This window comes from Hydra vulgaris, chromosome 14 (assembly GCF_038396675.1).
Source record: "Hydra vulgaris chromosome 14, alternate assembly HydraT2T_AEP".
Classification (NCBI taxonomy): Eukaryota; Metazoa; Cnidaria; class Hydrozoa; order Anthoathecata; family Hydridae; genus Hydra; species Hydra vulgaris.
In genome coordinates, this window is record NC_088933.1 from 8,120,014 (window position 1) to 8,142,563 (window position 22,550).

The window sequence follows — 22,550 nt, forward strand, 5'->3', positions numbered from 1 at the left end:
CTTCTAACTACAGGCCTATATCTGTTTACTCGAAATTGCTTGAACGTATAGTGTACAATAGGCTGTATAATTATTTAACTGAAAATAACATGTTATACAGTAAGCAATTTGGTTTCAAAAGAGCACATTCAATAGATCACGCGATAGTAGAGTTAGTTAATCACTTATCTAATGCTTTTACAGAAGACTGTTTTAAGTTAGGAGTTTTCATTGATCTGTCGAAAGCTTTTGATACGGTAAATCATTCCATTTAAATAAAAGAACTGGAATATTACGGAATAAAGGAGACAAACTTAATCTGGTTTGAAAATTATCTTTCAAACAGAAAACAATATGTACAATTTGAAAATTTAGAAACGACTAAAAAAACTGTAAATTGTGGAGTCCCACAGGGTTCGATACTTGGACCTTTACTTACTTTACCATACATAAATGGTCTTCAACATCAATCCTGTTAAATTTTATTTTATTTGCTGATGATTCGAATCTTTTTTTTCAAAAAACTAAATTTTCTCTTTTCCACAAACCAAGCAAAACAAAAAAAATAACACTTCTTCCCAATCTTTTGATGAATAAAACTAACATCAAAAAGGCAAACATCTGTAAATTTTTTAGGTGTGAACTTTGATGAAAATCTATCTTGGAAAGTTCATATAAATTATATAGAAAAAAAATTCTCAAAAACATTGGCATGATCTATAGAGGTAAGCTACTCTTAAATTTTAAGTCCTTAAAAAGTTTATATTTTTCCTTTATACATAGTTACTTAACTTACGGCAACATCAAGTACTAATCACACTAAAAAAACTTTATAGCAAGCAAAAACATGCTGTTAGAATCATATTTGGAGCTGGTAGAGCGATTCCATGTGAATCTCTTTTACGTATAATTGATGCTACGAATATTTTCAAACTTAATATCCATCTTGTTCTACAGTTCATGTATAAAACAAAATATGGACTTTCCCCCAAAATATTTGAAACTTATTTTAAAGAAATATACCATAAATATGCTACAAGATTTCCCGCAAACAACTTTGTTATACCAAAATCTTATTCTAAACAAAATTCTTATTCAATTCAGAATTGCGGACCACTTTTGTGGAAAAGATTCCCAAACATTGTTTCCGTAAGAAAACAGTTTTTATTAAACACAGATTTTGATTTATACTATTATAAGTCTTTCTTTTAAAAATAGATCAGATATATCATTTAAAAACTGAAAAACAAAGTAATTATTCCTTGTAATCATTAAAAAAGGTTAAAACTTTTTGACAATAACCATTATCAAAAATCACATTTTCTCGCTTTTTTCTCTATTTTTTATGTGTATATATATAAAATTATTACATATTCACTTTTTTTTTTACCCAATCTATTTATGATATTATGATATTAAACGATATCTTACTTTATCTTTTATATATTTTTATATAAAGTTTATTAAACTTATATAAAGTTTTATATATTCATTTTACTTTTATCCAATCTATTTATGATATTATGTATTAAACGATATCTTACTTTTTTTTTAATATATTTTTTTTAAACATTTATTCAATTTTTCTTTTATACTATATATTCTTAAAACAACTTTGTAAAAATTATAAATTGTAACACTGTGCTCGGCGATAAGGCAAATCAATGCCTTATTTTTGCTCCGGCCATTAACTTGTAAATTTATGGAAACTGTTATATTTATTAAACGGCAAAAAATAAAAAATAAGTTAAATACAAAAAAAAATTTTATATACTATATATGCCATTCCATAACCAACTGTGTTTTTAATTGAAATAAATTATCAAGTATTTATTTATTCTTATCAAACATATGCATGTTTTTGCAGTCATTTGAACAGAGTATTCAATTAGCTTTCTCAGTCGTGTCAGCCATATTTGATGTTTTCATTATCCAGTAGTTAGATACTGTTCAATACATTTTGTATTGTTAACATTATTCAACGATTTAAATTACGGATATTACATTTTAAAATGCGGATATCAAATTATCTTCATCAATTTTGCAAGTCTCGCTTACCGAAAAACAACTTTAGTCTTAAAGCAATAAAAATATTCACATAATAACTTATTAACAATTAACAATTCTGCGTTTATAGTAATATAGTTGAGGTATTGTTATTGGGTTCGAAGCAAGCACTAGGCATATTTTGCGCTATCGGTAAGAAAGGATGCATAAACTTCCTATTTAAATAATCTTCCGCGGTACTCTGCGACAAGACCGTTAGGTCTTTTTGGGGCACCTAAAAACAAAAAATTAAAAAAATTAAAAAATGTTAGTTTGGCTAAAAAGTTAGTCAGCTAATTTTATTTGGACAGAAAATTGGGCTAAAAAGTTAGACGGCTAATTTTAGGTAGACTAAAACTAACCTAAACTCCCACCCTTATGAAAAACGAGCTTCTTTCTCGGTTGTAGTAGTTTTTTACTGCAATCAATATGTTGGAAGGCTAGAGCCAGTAGTCTTGTGGCTCTCGCCTTCCTTCCAACATTTCTATTGGTTACCCCCGCCAAGAATGTACTTTCGCCTTTTGAATGTTATTTTCTGTGGATTGTGTGGTTGGGGGACTTTGCTTCAATGCCCCTATAAAATTAAAACACATAACGTACATAACGTACATATAAAATCAAACGATGTTATATTCTTTACTCGTATATTTATTTGTGCATTTAAGTATATATTACTCGTATATTTATTCCTGCATTTAAGTCGCAAAAAATTGGGTAAAAGTTAAAAATTGGATGAAAGTTAAAAATTGGGAGTCTGTTTCCTCTACTTGGCATTTACTTACAGAAAAGGAAAAGAACAATAAATGTGTAATTTTTTTTTATATGTTCACACTTTTTAGAAAATATTTTACTACTAAATTCCTTTAGGAATGTTAGCCTATAAGTTGTTTTTTCGCCCAGGGTAATAACAGAACAATAAACTTATAAATGAAATTCTTGAAACTTTATTCAAGCTTTTTACTAACATAATAAAAAAATTAACTGAAAACTAAACATCAGAAATAAATGTTCATATTAAAAAAATTAAATTTATTACAAAATAAAATTACAGGAAGTCATAAATGTCTTAATTACTGCAAATTTTCACATATTTGGGTAATATGCTGAAAATATCATAAAAAGAATTCTTTACAACTGTTTATTTCTGCTTTTTTTGAAAAAAATTTAGAGATTTATAATAATTTTTTGAAAATATTATAATATGCAGGTGCTGTTTTAAGGATGGACCAATTCAATATAAAAACATTTATATTTTTATCTTTCAATTCCTATATGTATTTTTACAGCATGATGTCTTTTGAATACTTTTTATTTTTAAAGGATTGTTTATGGTTCGCAAAACGTTTTTTGAATTTACCCTCTGTTAAGCCAATTGTTTATCAGGTAAATTCTTAGTGGAAACAACACATTTATATACCACGTTTTTTGACAAACATTTTCCACTCCTTGGACAATTGTATTTTTGTTTACAAACAGTGCTCGAAGTGGAGAAACGGGATGTAAAAGTAACGGGATGGTAATCGGTAAATTAAAAATACCATCCCACCTGATCATTGTTATATATAGAGATTTATATAAAGGAGGTGAGATGGCATCCTGCCTCACTTTGAGCACTGTTTATAAATATAACTTTCTGTTATTTTTTCATTTAGGATTTCTGTTTTGTTTAGCAAAGCATAATTGTGACATTTTATAATTCTTTCCATATTTTTTGTGGAACTGTAGCTAACTTTAATTGTATTTCGATTAAAAATTTTATGTAATTTATTGGAGGGCGGAAAGTGTTTATTGACCAATTTTAAAAACATTTTTTCTATGTTAGTGGTAATAAACACTAAAATAGGAAAAATTTGGTTGAACCAAATTGTATTTCTAGTTATATTTTGCTTTTTTTGTATTCTTTTTTTCAGGGTCAAATTTTAGTTAAAAATTTTGAAATCCACTTTTTTAAGGGCATCTTTGTAAACTCGTTTATGGGAATTTAATATGCTTTTATCAGACAAGTTTTGGTTTAGCCTGTTATTAATTGAAATTGGGATTTGTTTTAGATTTTTTGGAGGATGATTTGAGCTAATATACAATAATTCATCTTTTGTTGTTTTGGAAGACTTATAAGAATTTTTAGAATGTAACATCAAAAAATTTCACAATTTTAAATTTATGCTTATTTTGATTTGAGGCCAATACTTTTAGAAATTTTTTAGAATATCTTTTATAATTTTATGGAGCTGTGGACCAGATTTTTTACGAATTACTGTGAAACCATTCTCATGATAAAGGCCTAAATCATTAATATTGATTATTTTATTTAACAAATCTAAAATCCATTATAACTGTCCTTTTGTTACATCAAAGCAGTCATGTTTGTTTTTCTTTTGTTAAGTTTTGCTTATTAAAAAAAAAAGTAAGGTTTTCCTGCTATGTTTTGTTATACGAATTGTCTTTTCTGGAATAATTGTATGGATTATTACAAATACAATTGTTTTATCTAAAATATTTGCATTTACTGAGGGGTAAAAATCATTAATGTTGAATTGAATAAAAGTGCAGTCATTTTTATTTTAGATTACAGAGAACCAATTTATAACATCAATTGTATTTTTCCACTGTTGTAAACATAATTTATTTCTGAAAATAAATTTCGGCCAACTTTTTTTTCTCTGTTCTTTTCTTAAATATTCAATAAATTTGTACAATAAGATTATTAAGATAAAAATCATTATACAATAAAAAAATATAAATAAATATACAGGTATAAAATAAAAATAAAAAAAAGAACGCAGAGACTCGCAGAAGACCTTCAGGTCTTATTATCGAGAACCGCTCGTGAATATCAAGCATATTAAATTAACATAAAATATAAAATAAAAAAACAAAACAATGTTGTAGTAATAATTAGCGAGAACATAAATTTCTAAAGAATATATAAATATATTGGTATAAAGAAATTCTTGATACTTCTATGTATAAATCCAAAAATATTTTAAAAAGTACTGTTTTCATAAACACATGAGATGTGAATCAGATATACTATTATATATTACCTTATGTAATAAGCTTCATATTCATTTTCAGAAGATTTTAAAAATATAAAAATATGTCTTCGAAAGAAAAAATAATTTCTTTCAGTTTTTTCTTGAATGAAAGATAATTCCATTCATGGGAAAAATAAACATTTTTTAAAACTATTTTGTTCCAAAGAAAAGCCCCTCGAAATGAAATACATGACTTACCAAAATAAGTAAGTGAAAACGGTTGCCAAATTAGATCATTTTTTAAGTTATATTTATTTTTATCTTTTAAGGTTATATAGGTTTTAATCTTATATAGATTATGAAAAGAAACAGGAGAAAACGTTAGGAAAGAAACGTTAGTTTTACATTTCTACATAAAACAAAGTATATTAAAAATATTCACCTGATAAATATTAAGAATTTTTATTTGAAATAATAATGGTTTGGCATGAGCAAATCGATCTTTATAATTAATAAGAAGAGCAACATGCTTCTGCTGACGATAAAGAGGTAGCAGTTTAGACTTATTGGTATTACCCCACGCAATATTTGCATAATTTATATGGCAATGGATTATAGAGAAAAATGTGTTAAACTGTATTTATTCAAAGCATTTCGAGCTTTGTACATTACTCCTATATTTCGAGTAACTTTGTTGCACAACAAATCAATGTGATATTTCCAACTAAGGTTTTCATCAATATTGAATTCTAAAATGTTAATAGTTAGTTCTCTTTTTATTTGAATTTTGTCAATAAAAAGTAAGGGCATGACAGAAGGCAGTATCTTTTTTTTGAAGTTTGATGAAAAAGTATCCATTTAGTTTTCTCAACATTTAGTGACAGTTTATTCATTATAAACTAGTCAGAAACTTTTGTTAATTCAATGTTCATATTTTGGAACAATGTTGTTATGATATTAAAAGTTGTTATGATATATGCAAAAATGACCGTCAATAAATTTGAGGCTTTAGGGAGGTTATTAATGAAAAGTAGAAAGAGAAGATGTCCTAGTATAGTATCTTGAGGGATCCCACATGTTATATCTAACAAATTGGAAGAGACAATTGTATTACTGTAAACAAACTGTTTACGGTTGCTTAAATAACTTTTAAGTATCATTAAAGTATTTCCTATAATTCCATTATACTCTATTTTTTTAAATAGGACTTTGTGGTCAATGGTATCAAAGGCTTCTAATAAATCGATGAAAACACTTAACGTATATTGAGATTTTTCAAAAGATTCAGCAATATTGCGAGTAATTTGGAGTATAGCGTGTTTGATTGTATTGATTTTGATACAGTATATTATTTGAAGATAAATGATTGAAAACTACATTATATAAATTCTCTCTAAAACTTTAGAAAAAACAGGCAAAATTGATATAATTTGAAAATTGGGCGATAATTTGAAACGGTTGCGTCACCCCCTTTAAATATTGGTGAAACTCTGGCTATTTTTAGATTGTCGCGAAAAATACCCTGTTTTATTGAATATTGTAAAACTTGAAATAGAATATCTTTAACTTCGTACTAGTCGATAATAACATTGCAATAAATATGTCATTACCAACTAATTTATTAGATTTAAGCTTTTTAAAAGAAAGTTCAAATTCCTCAAAGGATACGTCAAAGGAATTTAAGAACGAAATTATTGGAAAAGCATATTCATTCATATTGTTGGTCAAGATAGGAATTTTTTGGGCCAGATTAGGACCAACTGATAGAAAAAATTTATTTAATTCGTCAGCTATTACAATTTGATCCTATGATGTTTCTTCGTTAATTTTAACAGCTTTAGGCAATGCGCTCGTTTTTAATTTCTCCATGTCAGTGAGTTCTCTTAGAATTAGGATTATTTTTTTAAAGCAAATTAGAATAGTAAACTTTTTTTTTTTTTTTTTTTTTTTATTTTTTTTTTTTTTTTTTTGTCTTTCAAATTCTTTAACGTGGTTTTTATAGAGAACTCTATTTTGTTCAGTTTTTGTCTTTAAATATTTTGTTGCTGATTTCAAAATAATAACTGGATAGTGCAAAATTTTTAAAGCCAGATTTGGCCTACCAAGACAGCGGCGCAGTTTGCCAACGGCTGTAGAAAATACCATATAAAAAATTAAAAAACCTTTATTGTAATCGATAAAGATATAATTTTAAACACAAATACATTTTTCTTTTAAAAAAACATAATTTATATATATATATATATATATATATATATATATATATATATATATATATATATATATATAATATATATATATACATAAACTTTTTATTCTAACTTTTAGACATTATGCTTACGATTAAAATATTCTTTTAATTTTCTTTTCGTCGTTACTGCAATTAACATCAGTACTTTTTGTTTATTTTTTTCTTTTTTTTATTATTAAAACCTGCACATTATGATTTCTAGATGTTTGTTTTAATGTATATTCTATGTGCTTTAATCTATGTGTTTACGGTCCATATGTTTCGATATATGTCTTTGCTTATTATTACTTATATTATGTTTAAAAATTAGTGTCACTCCTTTGATCAGATTTCTGTATGAGTGACACTTTCCTAAATAAATCATTAAATTATTATCATAAATATTTTTATGCTCATAACTACCATTATAATATTATTTATTATTATTATTTTTTTCATTATAATTATGGTAAACATACTTATTATTACTATTAATATAATTTGTATTATTGTATTATTTGTATTATTAAGTAATTTTTTTTTATCTTATATTATTATAATATATTATTACTATTAATATTACTGTTATTATCAAAACTACTGTAAAAATGATTTACGGAAAATAAATAGCTTGTTGTTGATGATGATATATTAGGTTAAATAAAACTTATATTAGACGATATTTATTTTTTTGTTTTGTTTTTATGAATATGCATAAGTCTATTATATTATAAGATAAATAAAATCTTTGAGAAAATTTAATAACCAATTTATGTACCTTTTAGTTCTTAATTATCTTATGCTGTGTGATAGAAGGTTAATAACACAACTGCATGATAGACAGCTTAGTACCTGTTTAATATTAATCATTCTTAAAATTCTTTTGTTTTAAATAGATACTGGTAATGTACATCTGCTGCATGAACTATTAGCTGAGCTCTGTGAGTACACACAACTCAGAGGTTCCTTCTAGAGTTTGTTATTCATAATTTCATAATTATTTTAGTTTAATTTTAACAGATTTTTCTTTTAATACAAATAAACTACTAACTAGACACACACAAACACACACACACATACACACACACACGCGCGCGCACACATAAATATACTAATCTAGTACATTTATCTAAGTGTATACATAAATATACTAAATTATATATATATATATATATATATATATATATATATGTATATATATATATATATATACATATATATATATATATATATATATGTATGTATGTATCTATGTATATTGTATATATACATATATGACTCCTGATAGCTTGTAACCTATAAGAGTCATAACCAGCACTTGTAACCTATAAGAGTCATAAACAGCACTTGCAATTACATTTTTCATTCCTAAATTATTAGGCAGATTACTATCTGTTGATGTAAGCAACCTTTGGAAACATTTTTCAGTATCTTCGCATACCAAAACAATACTTTTGCTTAGTTTAACCAAACAACCCCTTAAGATTTTATTTTTAAGAAAATGTAATAAATTTCACCCACTTGTGAAATGAAAACTTTTCTTTTGAATTGTGATCACTGTTTTTTGATCCCGTTCTAATTTTGCAACTTGGCATAGTAATAATATAATATAAACACCTGAATATTTAATAGTGATGTAATACACACCGATCTCAAATTGTTATTATTTTGATATCAGTGGTTGTAATATAACTGTGTTAAAGAAATTTTTAATTTTGATATTGACTAAATAATATAATAAGAAATACATTATTTAAAAATATACTTTTACATAGTATGTATACATGTAACATACATATGTTACATCTTTGCATACTATGTATGTGTTAAACTGTCAATAATTATCCTTCAAACTTTGAGGAATAATGATTCACAGTTGAGTTTGACAATGACTTTGAGTCTTAATCATTGAGAGATTTCTTTGAAATTAACTACTGTTTTATATTTTCACTAATTAATGAGTCTTGAGAGTTCACGTGTTAAATAATAAAATGATTTTTATAATCCTAGAAGGAACTTCTGAGTTGTGTGTACTTACAGTCCTCAGCTAATAGTTCATACAGCATTTGTACAATATTGTTTCTACCTACAAAACTCTGCTGCGCACCTCTGTTTCTACCTACAACATTGCTGCACACCATACAATTGTGTTAACCTTCTAGCAAACAGCATTGGGTAATTAAGAACTAAAAAGTACATAAATTATAAACTATTGCGAAAACAATAGAATGCGCTATCAAGTTATTATTTTGAGATCTATGATTTTATGTATAATTTTTGTTTAATTTTAGAGGATTTTCTTAGTTCTTTTGTGATCCATGGTGACATTAAATTTTTAGTTTTTCTATTTTCTGTACGTATTATAAACTAAATTAGCGTCAGCACAGGTATTTATTTGTTTCCAATGAAGATAAGATTTCTTTAAATGTTTATAAATTGCCAGTAGAAAAATATCGTTTTTTAAAAGTTTATCTTGTTGAGATATTATATCTGTGTTGATATTAATAGAGAAAAAAATAGGGAGGTGGTCCTGGATGTTACTTTTAATAATGCTTTTTTTAAGAGATTAATTATTATTAAGAGATTAATAATTAAAACTTCATTATTAAGAGATTAATAATGAGGTTTTAATTATTAAAACCTCATTATCGTCATCAGTATTGCTCATGTCAAGCCTGGTAATATACTGCAAACATTTTCTAATATAAACTGTTAAACCACCGCCTCGCTTTCCATTTTTTCAATCTAAGGAAATTATATTGAAACCTGGTAAAAAAATATTTGAGTTCAAATTAGAGATATCAGAGTTACACCAGGTTTCAGACATCGAAAATTAACTAAAAATGTTAAGAGATTCTTTCATGTTTAAAAAGAAATTTTTAAATTTTTTGATATGCTTCTTATATTAAAATGAAAAGTGTTAAAATATTTACAATTAAGAAATTCTTTTATTTCCTCGGCATAGTAATCGGAGCAGTTGCTTTGTAAAGCATGTGCATCACTAAAGTAATTCAAGTCTGGATCTGATTGGTTATTGAACAAAAACTCATCAGTTTGGAAAAAATTATTACTTAAAATTGTCCTTAAGATTTAAAAAATTTCATAAGAGTTGGTAATAACGTCGCCTAAATATTTTCATAGTTTTTCATTGTGAGTTATCAGCGAAAACCAAAGTATAAGGGTTTGATTTATTATTTTTAACATCTGACTTCAATTCTGTTTTTTATAGGGCGAAACTTTATTGTTTTAATAAAATACAATTGGTCATTTTCAAAAGTTTCCAAATCAGGTATAAAAGGTGGAGTATTTTTTGTTTTAAATCCATAATCATCATTATCTTGGTTACTTTAAAATACAGCTATTTATAATAATATTTCAAAAAAATGTATATTATGCCTACAAGAAAAGTTTGAAATAATTACACATGCGAATTAAGAATGTTTGTTAAACAAAAAATCGGAATTGATTTCTAAATGCAGACATGAAAATAAGTTTTTCCTGAAAAACTATTAAAATAAGTAAGCTCAAAAAATAATAACAATAAATCCCCTACCCCCACCCCCACCCCCACCCCCATCAACCTCCACCTTTAAAATTATATATTTTTTAAAAAAAAGCAGTAGTAAATAATTCTTAAGAATTTTTTTAATAACGGTAAAAATTTACTATAGCTAAGACATTTATGACTTCCTGTAATTTAATTTCTGGTATAAAATGAAGTTCTATTAATTTGAACATTCATTTCTGATAAGTCCTAATATTCAAAATAGTAAAAATACCTTTAAGATTTTTTTTGTTTTTCGTAAAAAAGACATTGATTTAGCTCAACATAACTTTATTTTAACCATTTCAAGTCTAAAATCTATATTGTTTATATGTTTGTGTTATATGATTAAGGAGAAAAAAAATTTTAAAAATTTGTACGTGTTAAAGTTCTAAATAATGTTTAATATCGGGGAATAAAAATGAATTTTCAGGTAAGAAGAATTCAAAAAGGTAAACATTTAGTTGACAATAGTGTAGGTAATATCTTAAGCACATTATGTACATGTGTGACTGAACTATTTTTTTAAGAACCAATGTATATATAACCATCATTACCTTTAAAGCTAGAGTTAACTAACTGGCTAAACTTTTTTATTGAACATTTTGGGGATATAAAACCTTTAGGTGCTTTGATACAGTATTCGTAAAGTTTACATTGATCTGTACTAAGATCAGATTATTACTATAAATATAGACTATTATAAGATCAAATATAATATTATAAAAACTTCGTAATTTATAACGGTACATGATTATAATGTATTATTGTTGTCGATGCATTATAGTTATATGATATTATAGTTTATATTTTAGAATTTTTTGATGACAACTTTTTTTCATTTTTTAGACTGTTTTGTTTGGCCTAATTTTTTATCATGAGTGTGATCAAAGATAATGAAAACTTATATGCTGAATGTTATTTTTCATCTAAAAAGAATATCAAAAAATATTTACCAGGAAACATTTTTAATGAAATCTTTGATGAAATAAGCGATGACTTAAAAATTAACGAACTTATTAAAACAAATGACAAAAATGTTTATTTAGACAATGCTGCATTTGGCCGTGCATATAGTGATGTAATTTCTTTAAGTCTGCAGCTAAAAGGTTTTGCTGAGGAAAATCCAGATATTTTTTATGATCAACTCTGTGTGCCATTAACTGAATACACTTACCAAGTCCTCTCCGAGTTCTTTAACAGTGAAAATGTTCTTTTGGTGCCAAACTGTACATTTGGAATGAACGCTATTCAAGAGTACTTGATACGAGAAAAAAGGTATTCAACGGTGGCTCTACTGAATCCACTATACAAGGCAACCCAAGCACAACTAGAAACATTACAACATGATAATTTAATAAATAAAATTGTATACATCTCACCTGGCACAAACGCTTTGTTTGAAGAAGATGCCAATATATTTATAAGTTCTATTACAAAAAAGTATAACGAATGTAACTTTGAAGTGCTATTTTGCGATGCAGTTGCTAGTGAAAGTGGCAGAGTATTGCCTTTAAAGGAAATTTGTGAATTTTGTGAGACAAAAAAAATAGTTTTAGTTGTTGATGGAACCCAGTGCTGCGAACTTCTTTTAAAGGAAAACATAAATATTCTTCAACATGTTGACTACTTTGTTATGAGTACACACAAATGGATAGGCAATGTTAAAACTTGTGGTGTAATTCGCTTTAAAACTATTGAAGCTTGTCCAAGGCCTCCAGCAATATCATATGGATGGAACAACTCCAAAAGAAAAACATATGCTCAAATTAAAGCTGGGTACTTGTGGCTAGGGATGTTGGATACATACATCTCTTATATAACATTGTCTAAAGCATTAAAAATTTTTAAAAAATATGGCAAAGCTCAACTGCAATACGCTGCAAGCCTATTAAACAACGGTTTGTTAAACACTTTAGGTGTAAAACCTTTGCTACCCAAAACAAGAGCGCAAAGAGTTATAAATACTTTTGAGTTAACGAGTTGTCAGTACTGTTTAATAAAAAACTTAAAGGAATCACAAGAAGCATTTCAAGATTTTGGAGTGTTTGTTTCTATTAAGTCCACTGAACCAGACTGCTTTTTACATGAATCTAAAGATTCCATTAAAGATAATGATACCAAAAAAGTTTTAAGCAATAAAGAGAGTGTTTGTAACCATAAAAACCTTTTATGTAACGGAAATAACAACTACAGTTATTCTGAAGAACAGATGTCGCAAAATTTTGAGTTTACAAGTTCCCATATGAAATTTGTAAGAGTATCTTGTTGGACATACAACACTTCAAACAATTTTGTATTATTTGCCAATATATTTAAGAACAGTTTGTCTTTGACTAAAACAAAAGATAGCGGAATACGCCGGCAATTTTTGCACACCTTTGATCTCTATGAGAAACTATTCTCGGTTTTAAAACCAGAAGCTTTTTTTGTTCGAGCCGAGCCTCTTCGTCATCATCTCATCTTTTACTTTGCCCATACTGCAGTATTCTATATAAACAAGCTGGTAGTAAGTGGGTACTTGGATTCTAAAATGAGAATAGATCCAATAATTGAATCAATAATGTCTGTGGGAGTTGACGAAATGTCTTGGGACGATTGGCGTGAAGATAACTACGTTTGGTCCACATATTCAAGCGAAAAAAAAGTACAATATATAGAAGGCATTAAAAGTTATCGCATCCAGGTTAAAAAATTAATTTTACAGCTACTTGATTCTCACCCAATAACTTTACCGATTAACTCAAGAAGTTTTCATTGGGTAATTTTAATGGGAATTGAACATGAAAATGTTCATCTTGAAACAAGCGCTGTGATTATTTCTCAAGTGCCGCCATCTTTAATTAAAAAAAGACATAATTTTAACTTTCCAACATACTACTCAAAAAAAAGCTTGATTAATGGATCCTCATTTTTCTCTTGCAAAAATCTTTTAGTTGATATTCCTGGTGGTAAAATATTTATGGGAAAAGACAATTTGGAAAGTGATATCTATGGATGGGATAATGAGTATGGATCCGAGGAAAAGTTAATGCTACCTTTTAAAGCCAGTCAAATGCTTGTCTCTAATGCAGAATTTTTAGAGTTTGTTGAAGCTGGTGGGTATACAGAGTTTGGTAAAAAATGGTGGTCAACTGAAGGCTGGAGTTATGTCACTGAATTAAAAGTTACAATGCCACGATTTTGGGTGAATAAAAATACTTACAGGTCTCTTTTAAAAGAAATTCCCATGCCATGGGATTTTCCAGTTGAAGTAAATAATCTAGAAGCAGAAGCATTTTGTCGGTGGAAAAGTGAAACAAGTGGCATTGAGGTACGACTTATATCTATGGAAGAATCGTTTCACATGAGAGCTCTTGTACAAAACGAAACAATAAACACAAATCTAAATAAATACGCCTCACCAACACCGGTAAATCTATTTGGTGGTTTAATAGGGGGGAAAATGATTTACGATGTCTCTGGAAACGTCTGGCGTCATAGTTGTTCTTTTCTAACAATAATGAATGGTTTCAAAATTGATCCGCTTTACGATGACTATACTATACCTCTATTAGATGGGTTTCACAATCTTCTTTTAGGAGGATCTTGGATTTCAGTCGGAAATTCAGCAAATATGAATACACGATATGCTTTTCGAAGACATTTCTATCAGTACGCTGGAATAAGATACGTAAAAAGTGAAAATGATTTCAATAAAAGGTAATTTAATATGCATTTTATTTTTGTGTCGTTTACGCGTCTGCAGACTGTTTTAAAAAAGTTGTAATAATATTAGTTACCGCTCCATGATAAAGAAACAAGTTAACCATATAAACAGAATAAAAATAAATTGGTTGACCATCAATAGGTATCAATTGATTATTATACAAAAACTTTAGATAAAAACTAGAACTGAAATATTAGGATTAAAAAAATAAACTGAAATGAAAATTTGATTAATATTTTATGTCTTTACAAAAAAAGTAATATAGTTTGGTTCATTTTTACTATTTAATTCATATTTCACTGTTTGATGAAAAAATATCTTTAGCATCATTGATGTGATGCCAAAGATATTTTTTAAGTAGGCACTTTTTGATCGTTCGAGATTTTATTACATATAAATAAAAATTAAAAAAAAGCTAAAACATAAATAAAAAAATGTCTGTTCAGAGCTTACAATAATATCTTTGATACAATAGATGTATGTGAAAAATATGAAAGCGGCATAAATTTTTTGCTTACATGAAAGCAAGTTGAGCGCAATATTAAGAATGAAGTGGGGTCCTAACTTCGTAACTCTTAATTAGAAAATAAGTGCTCACCACTGTATATCTATCGAACTTTTTCCCGCAGATTACCGCATTAACAATAAATTATTATATGATTAAAAATTGAAAACGAACTCGGGTCATAACAAACTGTTTATTCAAATAATTTTTATCTAGCTCTCAGACTGGATTGCATTATACCGCGTCAAATCTTTCTTGGTAGCTAAAAGTACTATCGATTAAAAAAAGATTAATGCTGATGATGTGACAATATTTGTTTAAGTTCTTGCAGTTTATCATTTTTTAGCATACCTAAAAAATAGGAATATATAATTGAATCAATCTTAAGAAAAGAAAATATGATGCACATATAGGATACTCTCATATATCATAAGCTCCAAAATAAAATACTTAGGCTCTAAGATTTCGCAAAAATATAACAAAAATATAAAGTACATAGAGACTTTGATCCAAAGTTCAGCAGAAAATAAATAACAAATATATGACAAGAATAGATGTTACCTCATGGGTTCTGGAAACAATATTTTGGTTTTTAAAAATCTATGCGAAAACACACAAAAAAAACTTCTAGCATAAAACTAGTAGGAAGTTTGCTTAAGATGTATTGACTTCTAATTCTTAAATGATTGTAGACATTCATATCATATAACATATATCATATATATATATATATATATATATATATATATATATATATATATATATATATATATATATATATATATATATATATATATATATATATATATATATATATATATATATATATATATATAATATATCAGCCTAGGAGAACTATGCCTTCGATATTTTTATACACATGAAAAAAAACAACCTTATGGGATTCTAATTTATAGAAACTCTAATAACTTATACAATTTTTAACAGCGTTAAAAAGTTTGTTATAGTTTATAAAATGTTAACTAGACAGTCTTAAGAAAATGTATTATTTTTGAGAGATAATCTCTCAAAAGTTCCTATATTAGTCCCTATAAGTCTTAAAAGTTTAAACAATATTAAATGAAAATTATATTTAAAAAATTTTAAAAGCCATAAGTAACGAAGGAAGAATGAACTTCTTGATTTAATGCTTTTTCGGTGGTGCGCCAAATAGGTTTAAAAAATTTAAAAAATAATAAATTTTAAAGACATCTTTAAAAAAACAGCTTTAAAAAATAATAAACTTTAAAGATATCTTTAAAAAAGTTAAAGTTCAAAAAACTAAAATAAATGAATAGAATAAAAAGTTTTAAAATTTAAAATTGTAAGTTCCTTTTAAAATAGTGTTTCTAGTCCATTTTAAATATGAATTCATTTTTTCAAGGTTATCGTCATTACTATGGTTACTGTTATTACTATGGTTACTGTTATTACTATTTTAGAGTACATAAAATGTTTTCAAATTTGGTCATTGGAGAAAAACTGACTGAACATTATACTAACTTCGTAGCAGAAACTTTTGTAGAAAAAAAACCTGTTTCAAATTGGCCTTTAACTATTGGAAACAAAGCTGTAGAGCTCATTAATGAATACCAAAATTTTGATACAGAAAGAAAATTTAAAGTTATGTTTGTTAACGGAGGCGCTGGACGTGCTGCATTAGAAATACTAAGAAAGTGTAGTAACCTTGAAATTGAGTTTACTGATAAAACTGCAAACAATCTGCAACTTTTAAAAAGTCTTTTAGAGGAATCATCAATAAGTTGGCTTCAGAAACTTGAGGGAGAGATAGCAGAGTCAACATCATTTTATCTAAAACCTGAAGAAAGCAAAGAAAATCTTTTAGAGAAAAAGAACAACATAATTTCATTTTATCAAATGGACTACAAAAACATGAAACCTTTTTTTAAAGATTATGATTGGATTGTGGCGGATTTCCGGCACAATAATGCATGTCATGAGCTACAAGAAATTACTAAAAGATTGAAAATAAACGGAACTCTTGTTCTAGGAAGTATTGATAATGTACACGCGGAAGACAGCAATATTGATTGTTTCAGTTTTTTAAAACAAAATTTTGTTTGCCTAGAGACTACTGAACATCCACATATGTACAAAGAGTCAAAAAATAATTATAAATACGCTATATCTTATTTATCTGTGTGGAAAAAACTTACAGATAATACAATTTGTATTCAACCATCTCTAATAAGTAAAATGGAAATACATAAATCAACCAACTATTATGACAATGAAAACACTTTAAAATCGTATGAGTTGCTTCACTACGGAGAAGGTTGTGATTTTGTTGCCATAGTGTAAATAAAATAAGCATTTAAAAGATGTTACTTTTTTAGTTTTGTTTTTACTCAGCAGTGAAAAATCATTTTGTTATTCGGTTTAGAACTTTTCTCAGTAAAAAACTTTCCGATGCATATTGCTGAAGTGTGTATTTTGGCTGCGCGTAAGTACAAAACTGGAATAGATTCAGCTCTTGATGCAGGTTGTGGACCTGGAAGAACTGCAATTGAACTTTGCGGTACTTTTAAGCAGGTTAAAATGGAACCACATTCTTTTTATTTCTCTTTATTTTTGTAGTTTTAACTATTACAGTATTAGTATAATCTTTTTTATTATACTTTTTGTCAAATTATAATATTTGCTTACTAATATATTATGTTTTCTTTTTAATATATAGTGCTTTCTTACTAATATATAGTTCTCAGTATAATGTATGCTTTCTAATATATAGTTCATGATATCTCGTGTTACTCGCGCGTTTTCTATTATATTTTATTTATTGTTGTGTTTTAAGTATGTAAATTTTAGGTTGTAGCTTACGACTACTCAAGTAAATTTGTGGAATTGATGGAGATAAAACAAAAGGAAAAGAATGTTTTAAACCTCATAACATTTCAAGGAGATAGCCATTGTCAAAAAAAGTTAATCCCTTATCAAATGTTTGATCTGATTCTTGGTTGTAATCTTATTGATTTTCTCCATACGCCAAAAGAATGGTTGATTCAGTCCAAAGTATATATATTAGCATCATTTAAGTCATGTAAAATTGTATATATAATTAAAAATCTATTATTTTAACTATTTCAAATAGGCAATCTTGAAGCCAAACGGGATTTTTGTGATCTCATCCCCCTACTCTTGGAACAATGAATACACAGCGATCGTTAAGTGGATCGGAGGAAAAAAGAAAAATGGTGAAAATTATTTTACAATAGATGGAATAAAAGACATTTTATCGCCAGAGTTAATACTTCTTGAGGTTTTATGTATACCATTCGTCATTCCAGACGCCGATGGAACTTATCAATATACTCATAGTATTTGCACAATATTTGGAGCTCCGTCCGTCCGATAAAAATTTGAACTTAGTCAAATACAATAAAATAACATTATAGTATTTAGCAATGAACTAAAAATACAGTAACATAATGAGTATAAGTCATCCATCTGCTTTTCTAAATAGCTTTATTACATATTTCTGTCTGAAAATTATTTAGTCAATTTTTTTCTAAGCTAGTTCAGTAGTTACAATTTTTAATGGAATTAAAAACTCCTTGTATCGTTATTGATTGTATCCTTGTATCGTTATTTGATTTGCAGTAGAAAAATCATATTGTCACGGTCATTTCGCAATTGCCTGAGTCGTTTTTTCATGTTTTGAGAAAACTAAAAACACTAAAAAATTATTATATCTACTATATATTAATATATCACTTATATCACTATTTTATCTTTTAAAAAACAGTAAAACAAACTAAAGAAACTATTTTTTGATTGGTTTAAGATATAAGTAACATGTCATATAATAGAAGACTGTGTTAAATAATAGAAGACTGTGTCATATAATAGAAGACTGTGTTAAATATTTCAATCATTTACTCAAAATCCTTCAAATACTTAGGCGATTGTAAAATGATTGTGACAATATACAATTTTTATAATGTATACTATAATATAATTTTTTATTACTATTACATAAAAATATTATAATACGCTTCCTTTGAAATATTTTGAATTTAATTTTACACTAATATAATTCGCAATGAATAGACATCTAAAAAAGAGAAAAGGCTTCCTATCTCAAAGTAACAAATAATTTTACACTAATATAATTCGCAATGAATAGACATCTAAAAAAGAGAAAAGGCTTCCTATCTCAAAGTAACAAATAATTTTACACTAATATAATTCGCAATGAATAGACATCTAAAAAAGAGAAAAGGCTTCCTATCTCAAAGTAACAAATAATTTTACACTAATATAATTCGCAATGAATAGACATCTAAAAAAGAGAAAATGCTTCCTATCTCAAAGTAACAAATAGACATCTAAAAAAGAGAAAAGGCTTCCTATCTCAAAGTAACAAATAGACATCTAAAAAAGAGAAAATGCTTCCTATCTCAAAGTAACAAATAGACATCTAAAAAAGAGAAAAGGCTTCCTATCTCAAAGTAACAAATAGACATCTAAAAAAGAGAAAATGCTTCCTATCTCAAAGTAACAAATAGACATCTAAAAAAGAGAAAATGCTTCCTATCTCAAAGTAACAAATAGACATCTAAAAAAGAGAAAATGCTTCCTATCTCAAAGTAACAAATAGACATCTAAAAAAGAGAAAATGCTTCCTATCTCAAAGTAACAAATAGACATCTAAAAAAGAGAAAATGCTTCCTATCTCAAAGTAACAAATAGACATCTAAAAAAGAGAAAATGCTTCCTATCTCAAAGTAACAAATAGACATCTAAAAAAGAGAAAAGGCTTCCTATCTCAAAGTAACAAATAGACATCTAAAAAAGAGAAAAGGCTTCCTATCTCAAAGTAACAAATAATTTTACACTAATATAATTCGCAATGAATAGACATCTAAAAAAGAGAAAATGCTTCCTATCTCAAAGTAACAAATAGACATCTAAAAAAGAGAAAATGCTTCCTATCTCAAAGTAACAAATAGACATCTAAAAAAGAGAAAATGCTTCCTATCTCAAAGTAACAAATAGACATCTAAAAAAGAGAAAATGCTTCCTATCTCAAAGTAACAAATAGACATCTAAAAAAGAGAAAATGCTTCCTATCTCAAAGTAACAAATAGACATCTAAAAAAGAGAAAATGCTTCCTATCTCAAAGTAACAAATAGACATCTAAAAAAGAGAAAAGGCTTCCTATCTCAAAGTAACAAATAATTTTACACTAATATAATTCGCAATGAATAGACATCTAAAAAAGAGAAAATGCTTCCTATCTCAAAGTAACAAATAGACATCTAAAAAAGAGAAAATGCTTCCTATCTCAAAGTAACAAATAGACATCTAAAAAAGAGAAAATGCTTCCTATCTCAAAGTAACAAATAGACATCTAAAAAAGAGAAAATGCTTCCTATCTCAAAGTAACAAATAGACATCTAAAAAAGAGAAAATGCTTCCTATCTCAAAGTAACAAATAGACATCTAAAAAAGAGAAAAGGCTTCCTATCTCAAAGTAACAAATAGACATCTAAAAAAGAGAAAAGGCTTCCTATCTCAAAGTAACAAATAATTTTACACTAATATAATTCGCAATGAATAGACATCTAAAAAAGAGAAAATGCTTCCTATCTCAAAGTAACAAATAGACATCTAAAAAAGAGAAAATGCTTCCTATCTCAAAGTAACAAATAGACATCTAAAAAAGAGAAAATGCTTCCTATCTCAAAGTAACAAATAGACATCTAAAAAAGAGAAAATGCTTCCTATCTCAAAGTAACAAATAGACATCTAAAAAAGAGAAAATGCTTCCTATCTCAAAGTAACAAATAGACATCTAAAAAAGAGAAAATGCTTCCTATCTCAAAGTAACAAATAGACATCTAAAAAAGAGAAAAGGCTTCCTATCTCAAAGTAACAAATAATTTTACACTAATATAATTCGCAATGAATAGACATCTAAAAAAGAGAAAATGCTTCCTATCTCAAAGTAACAAATAGACATCTAAAAAAGAGAAAATGCTTCCTATCTCAAAGTAACAAATAGACATCTAAAAAAGAGAAAATGCTTCCTATCTCAAAGTAACAAATAGACATCTAAAAAAGAGAAAATGCTTCCTATCTCAAAGTAACAAATAGACATCTAAAAAAGAGAAAATGCTTCCTATCTCAAAGTAACAAATAGACATCTAAAAAAGAGAAAATGCTTCCTATCTCAAAGTAACAAATAGACATCTAAAAAAGAGAAAATGCTTCCTATCTCAAAGTAACAAATAGACATCTAAAAAAGAGAAAATGCTTCCTATCTCAAAGTAACAAATAGACATCTAAAAAAGAGAAAATGCTTCCTATCTCAAAGTAACAAATAGACATCTAAAAAAGAGAAAATGCTTCCTATCTCAAAGTAACAAATAGACATCTAAAAAAGAGAAAATGCTTCCTATCTCAAAGTAACAAATAGACATCTAAAAAAGAGAAAATGCTTCCTATCTCAAAGTAACAAATAGACATCTAAAAAAGAGAAAATGCTTCCTATCTCAAAGTAACAAATAGACATCTAAAAAAGAGAAAAGGCTTCCTATCTCAAAGTAACAAATAGACATCTAAAAAAGAGAAAATGCTTCCTATCTCAAAGTAACAAATAGACATCTAAAAAAGAGAAAATGCTTCCTATCTCAAAGTAACAAATAGACATCTAAAAAAGAGAAAATGCTTCCTATCTCAAAGTAACAAATAGACATCTAAAAAAGAGAAAATGCTTCCTATCTCAAAGTAACAAATAGACATCTAAAAAAGAGAAAATGCTTCCTATCTCAAAGTAACAAATAGACATCTAAAAAAGAGAAAATGCTTCCTATCTCAAAGTAACAAATAGACATCTAAAAAAGAGAAAATGCTTCCTATCTCAAAGTAACAAATAGACATCTAAAAAAGAGAAAATGCTTCCTATCTCAAAGTAACAAATAGACATCTAAAAAAGAGAAAATGCTTCCTATCTCAAAGTAACAAATAGACATCTAAAAAAGAGAAAATGCTTCCTATCTCAAAGTAACAAATAGACATCTAAAAAAGAGAAAATGCTTCCTATCTCAAAGTAACAAATAGACATCTAAAAAAGAGAAAATGCTTCCTATCTCAAAGTAACAAATAGACATCTAAAAAAGAGAAAATGCTTCCTATCTCAAAGTAACAAATAGACATCTAAAAAAGAGAAAATGCTTCCTATCTCAAAGTAACAAATAGACATCTAAAAAAGAGAAAATGCTTCCTATCTCAAAGTAACAAATAGACATCTAAAAAAGAGAAAATGCTTCCTATCTCAAAGTAACAAATAGACATCTAAAAAAGAGAAAATGCTTCCTATCTCAAAGTAACAAATAGACATCTAAAAAAGAGAAAATGCTTCCTATCTCAAAGTAACAAATAGACATCTAAAAAAGAGAAAATGCTTCCTATCTCAAAGTAACAAATAGACATCTAAAAAAGAGAAAATGCTTCCTATCTCAAAGTAACAAATAGACATCTAAAAAAGAGAAAATGCTTCCTATCTCAAAGTAACAAATAGACATCTAAAAAAGAG

At 27.1% G+C, this 22,550-nt stretch overlaps 1 protein-coding gene across 2 annotated transcripts in view; it reads left to right on the forward strand.

Moving 5' to 3' along the window:
* Window positions 1-18,642, forward strand: part of LOC124819331 (uncharacterized) — a 33,576-nt gene extending 14,934 nt beyond the window's left edge. For both annotated transcript variants that reach the window (XM_065818351.1, XM_065818352.1), the window contains exons 2-6: window positions 11,624-14,476; window positions 16,431-17,284; window positions 17,393-17,541; window positions 17,818-18,021; window positions 18,101-18,642. In XM_065818351.1, coding sequence (XP_065674423.1) covers window positions 11,652-14,476; window positions 16,431-17,284; window positions 17,393-17,541; window positions 17,818-18,021; window positions 18,101-18,364 — 4,296 coding nt within the window. In that variant the 5' untranslated portion in view covers window positions 11,624-11,651 and the 3' untranslated portion in view covers window positions 18,365-18,642. The remainder of the gene's footprint in view (window positions 1-11,623; window positions 14,477-16,430; window positions 17,285-17,392; window positions 17,542-17,817; window positions 18,022-18,100) is intronic.
* The last annotated feature ends 3,908 nt before the right edge of the window (window positions 18,643-22,550 follow it).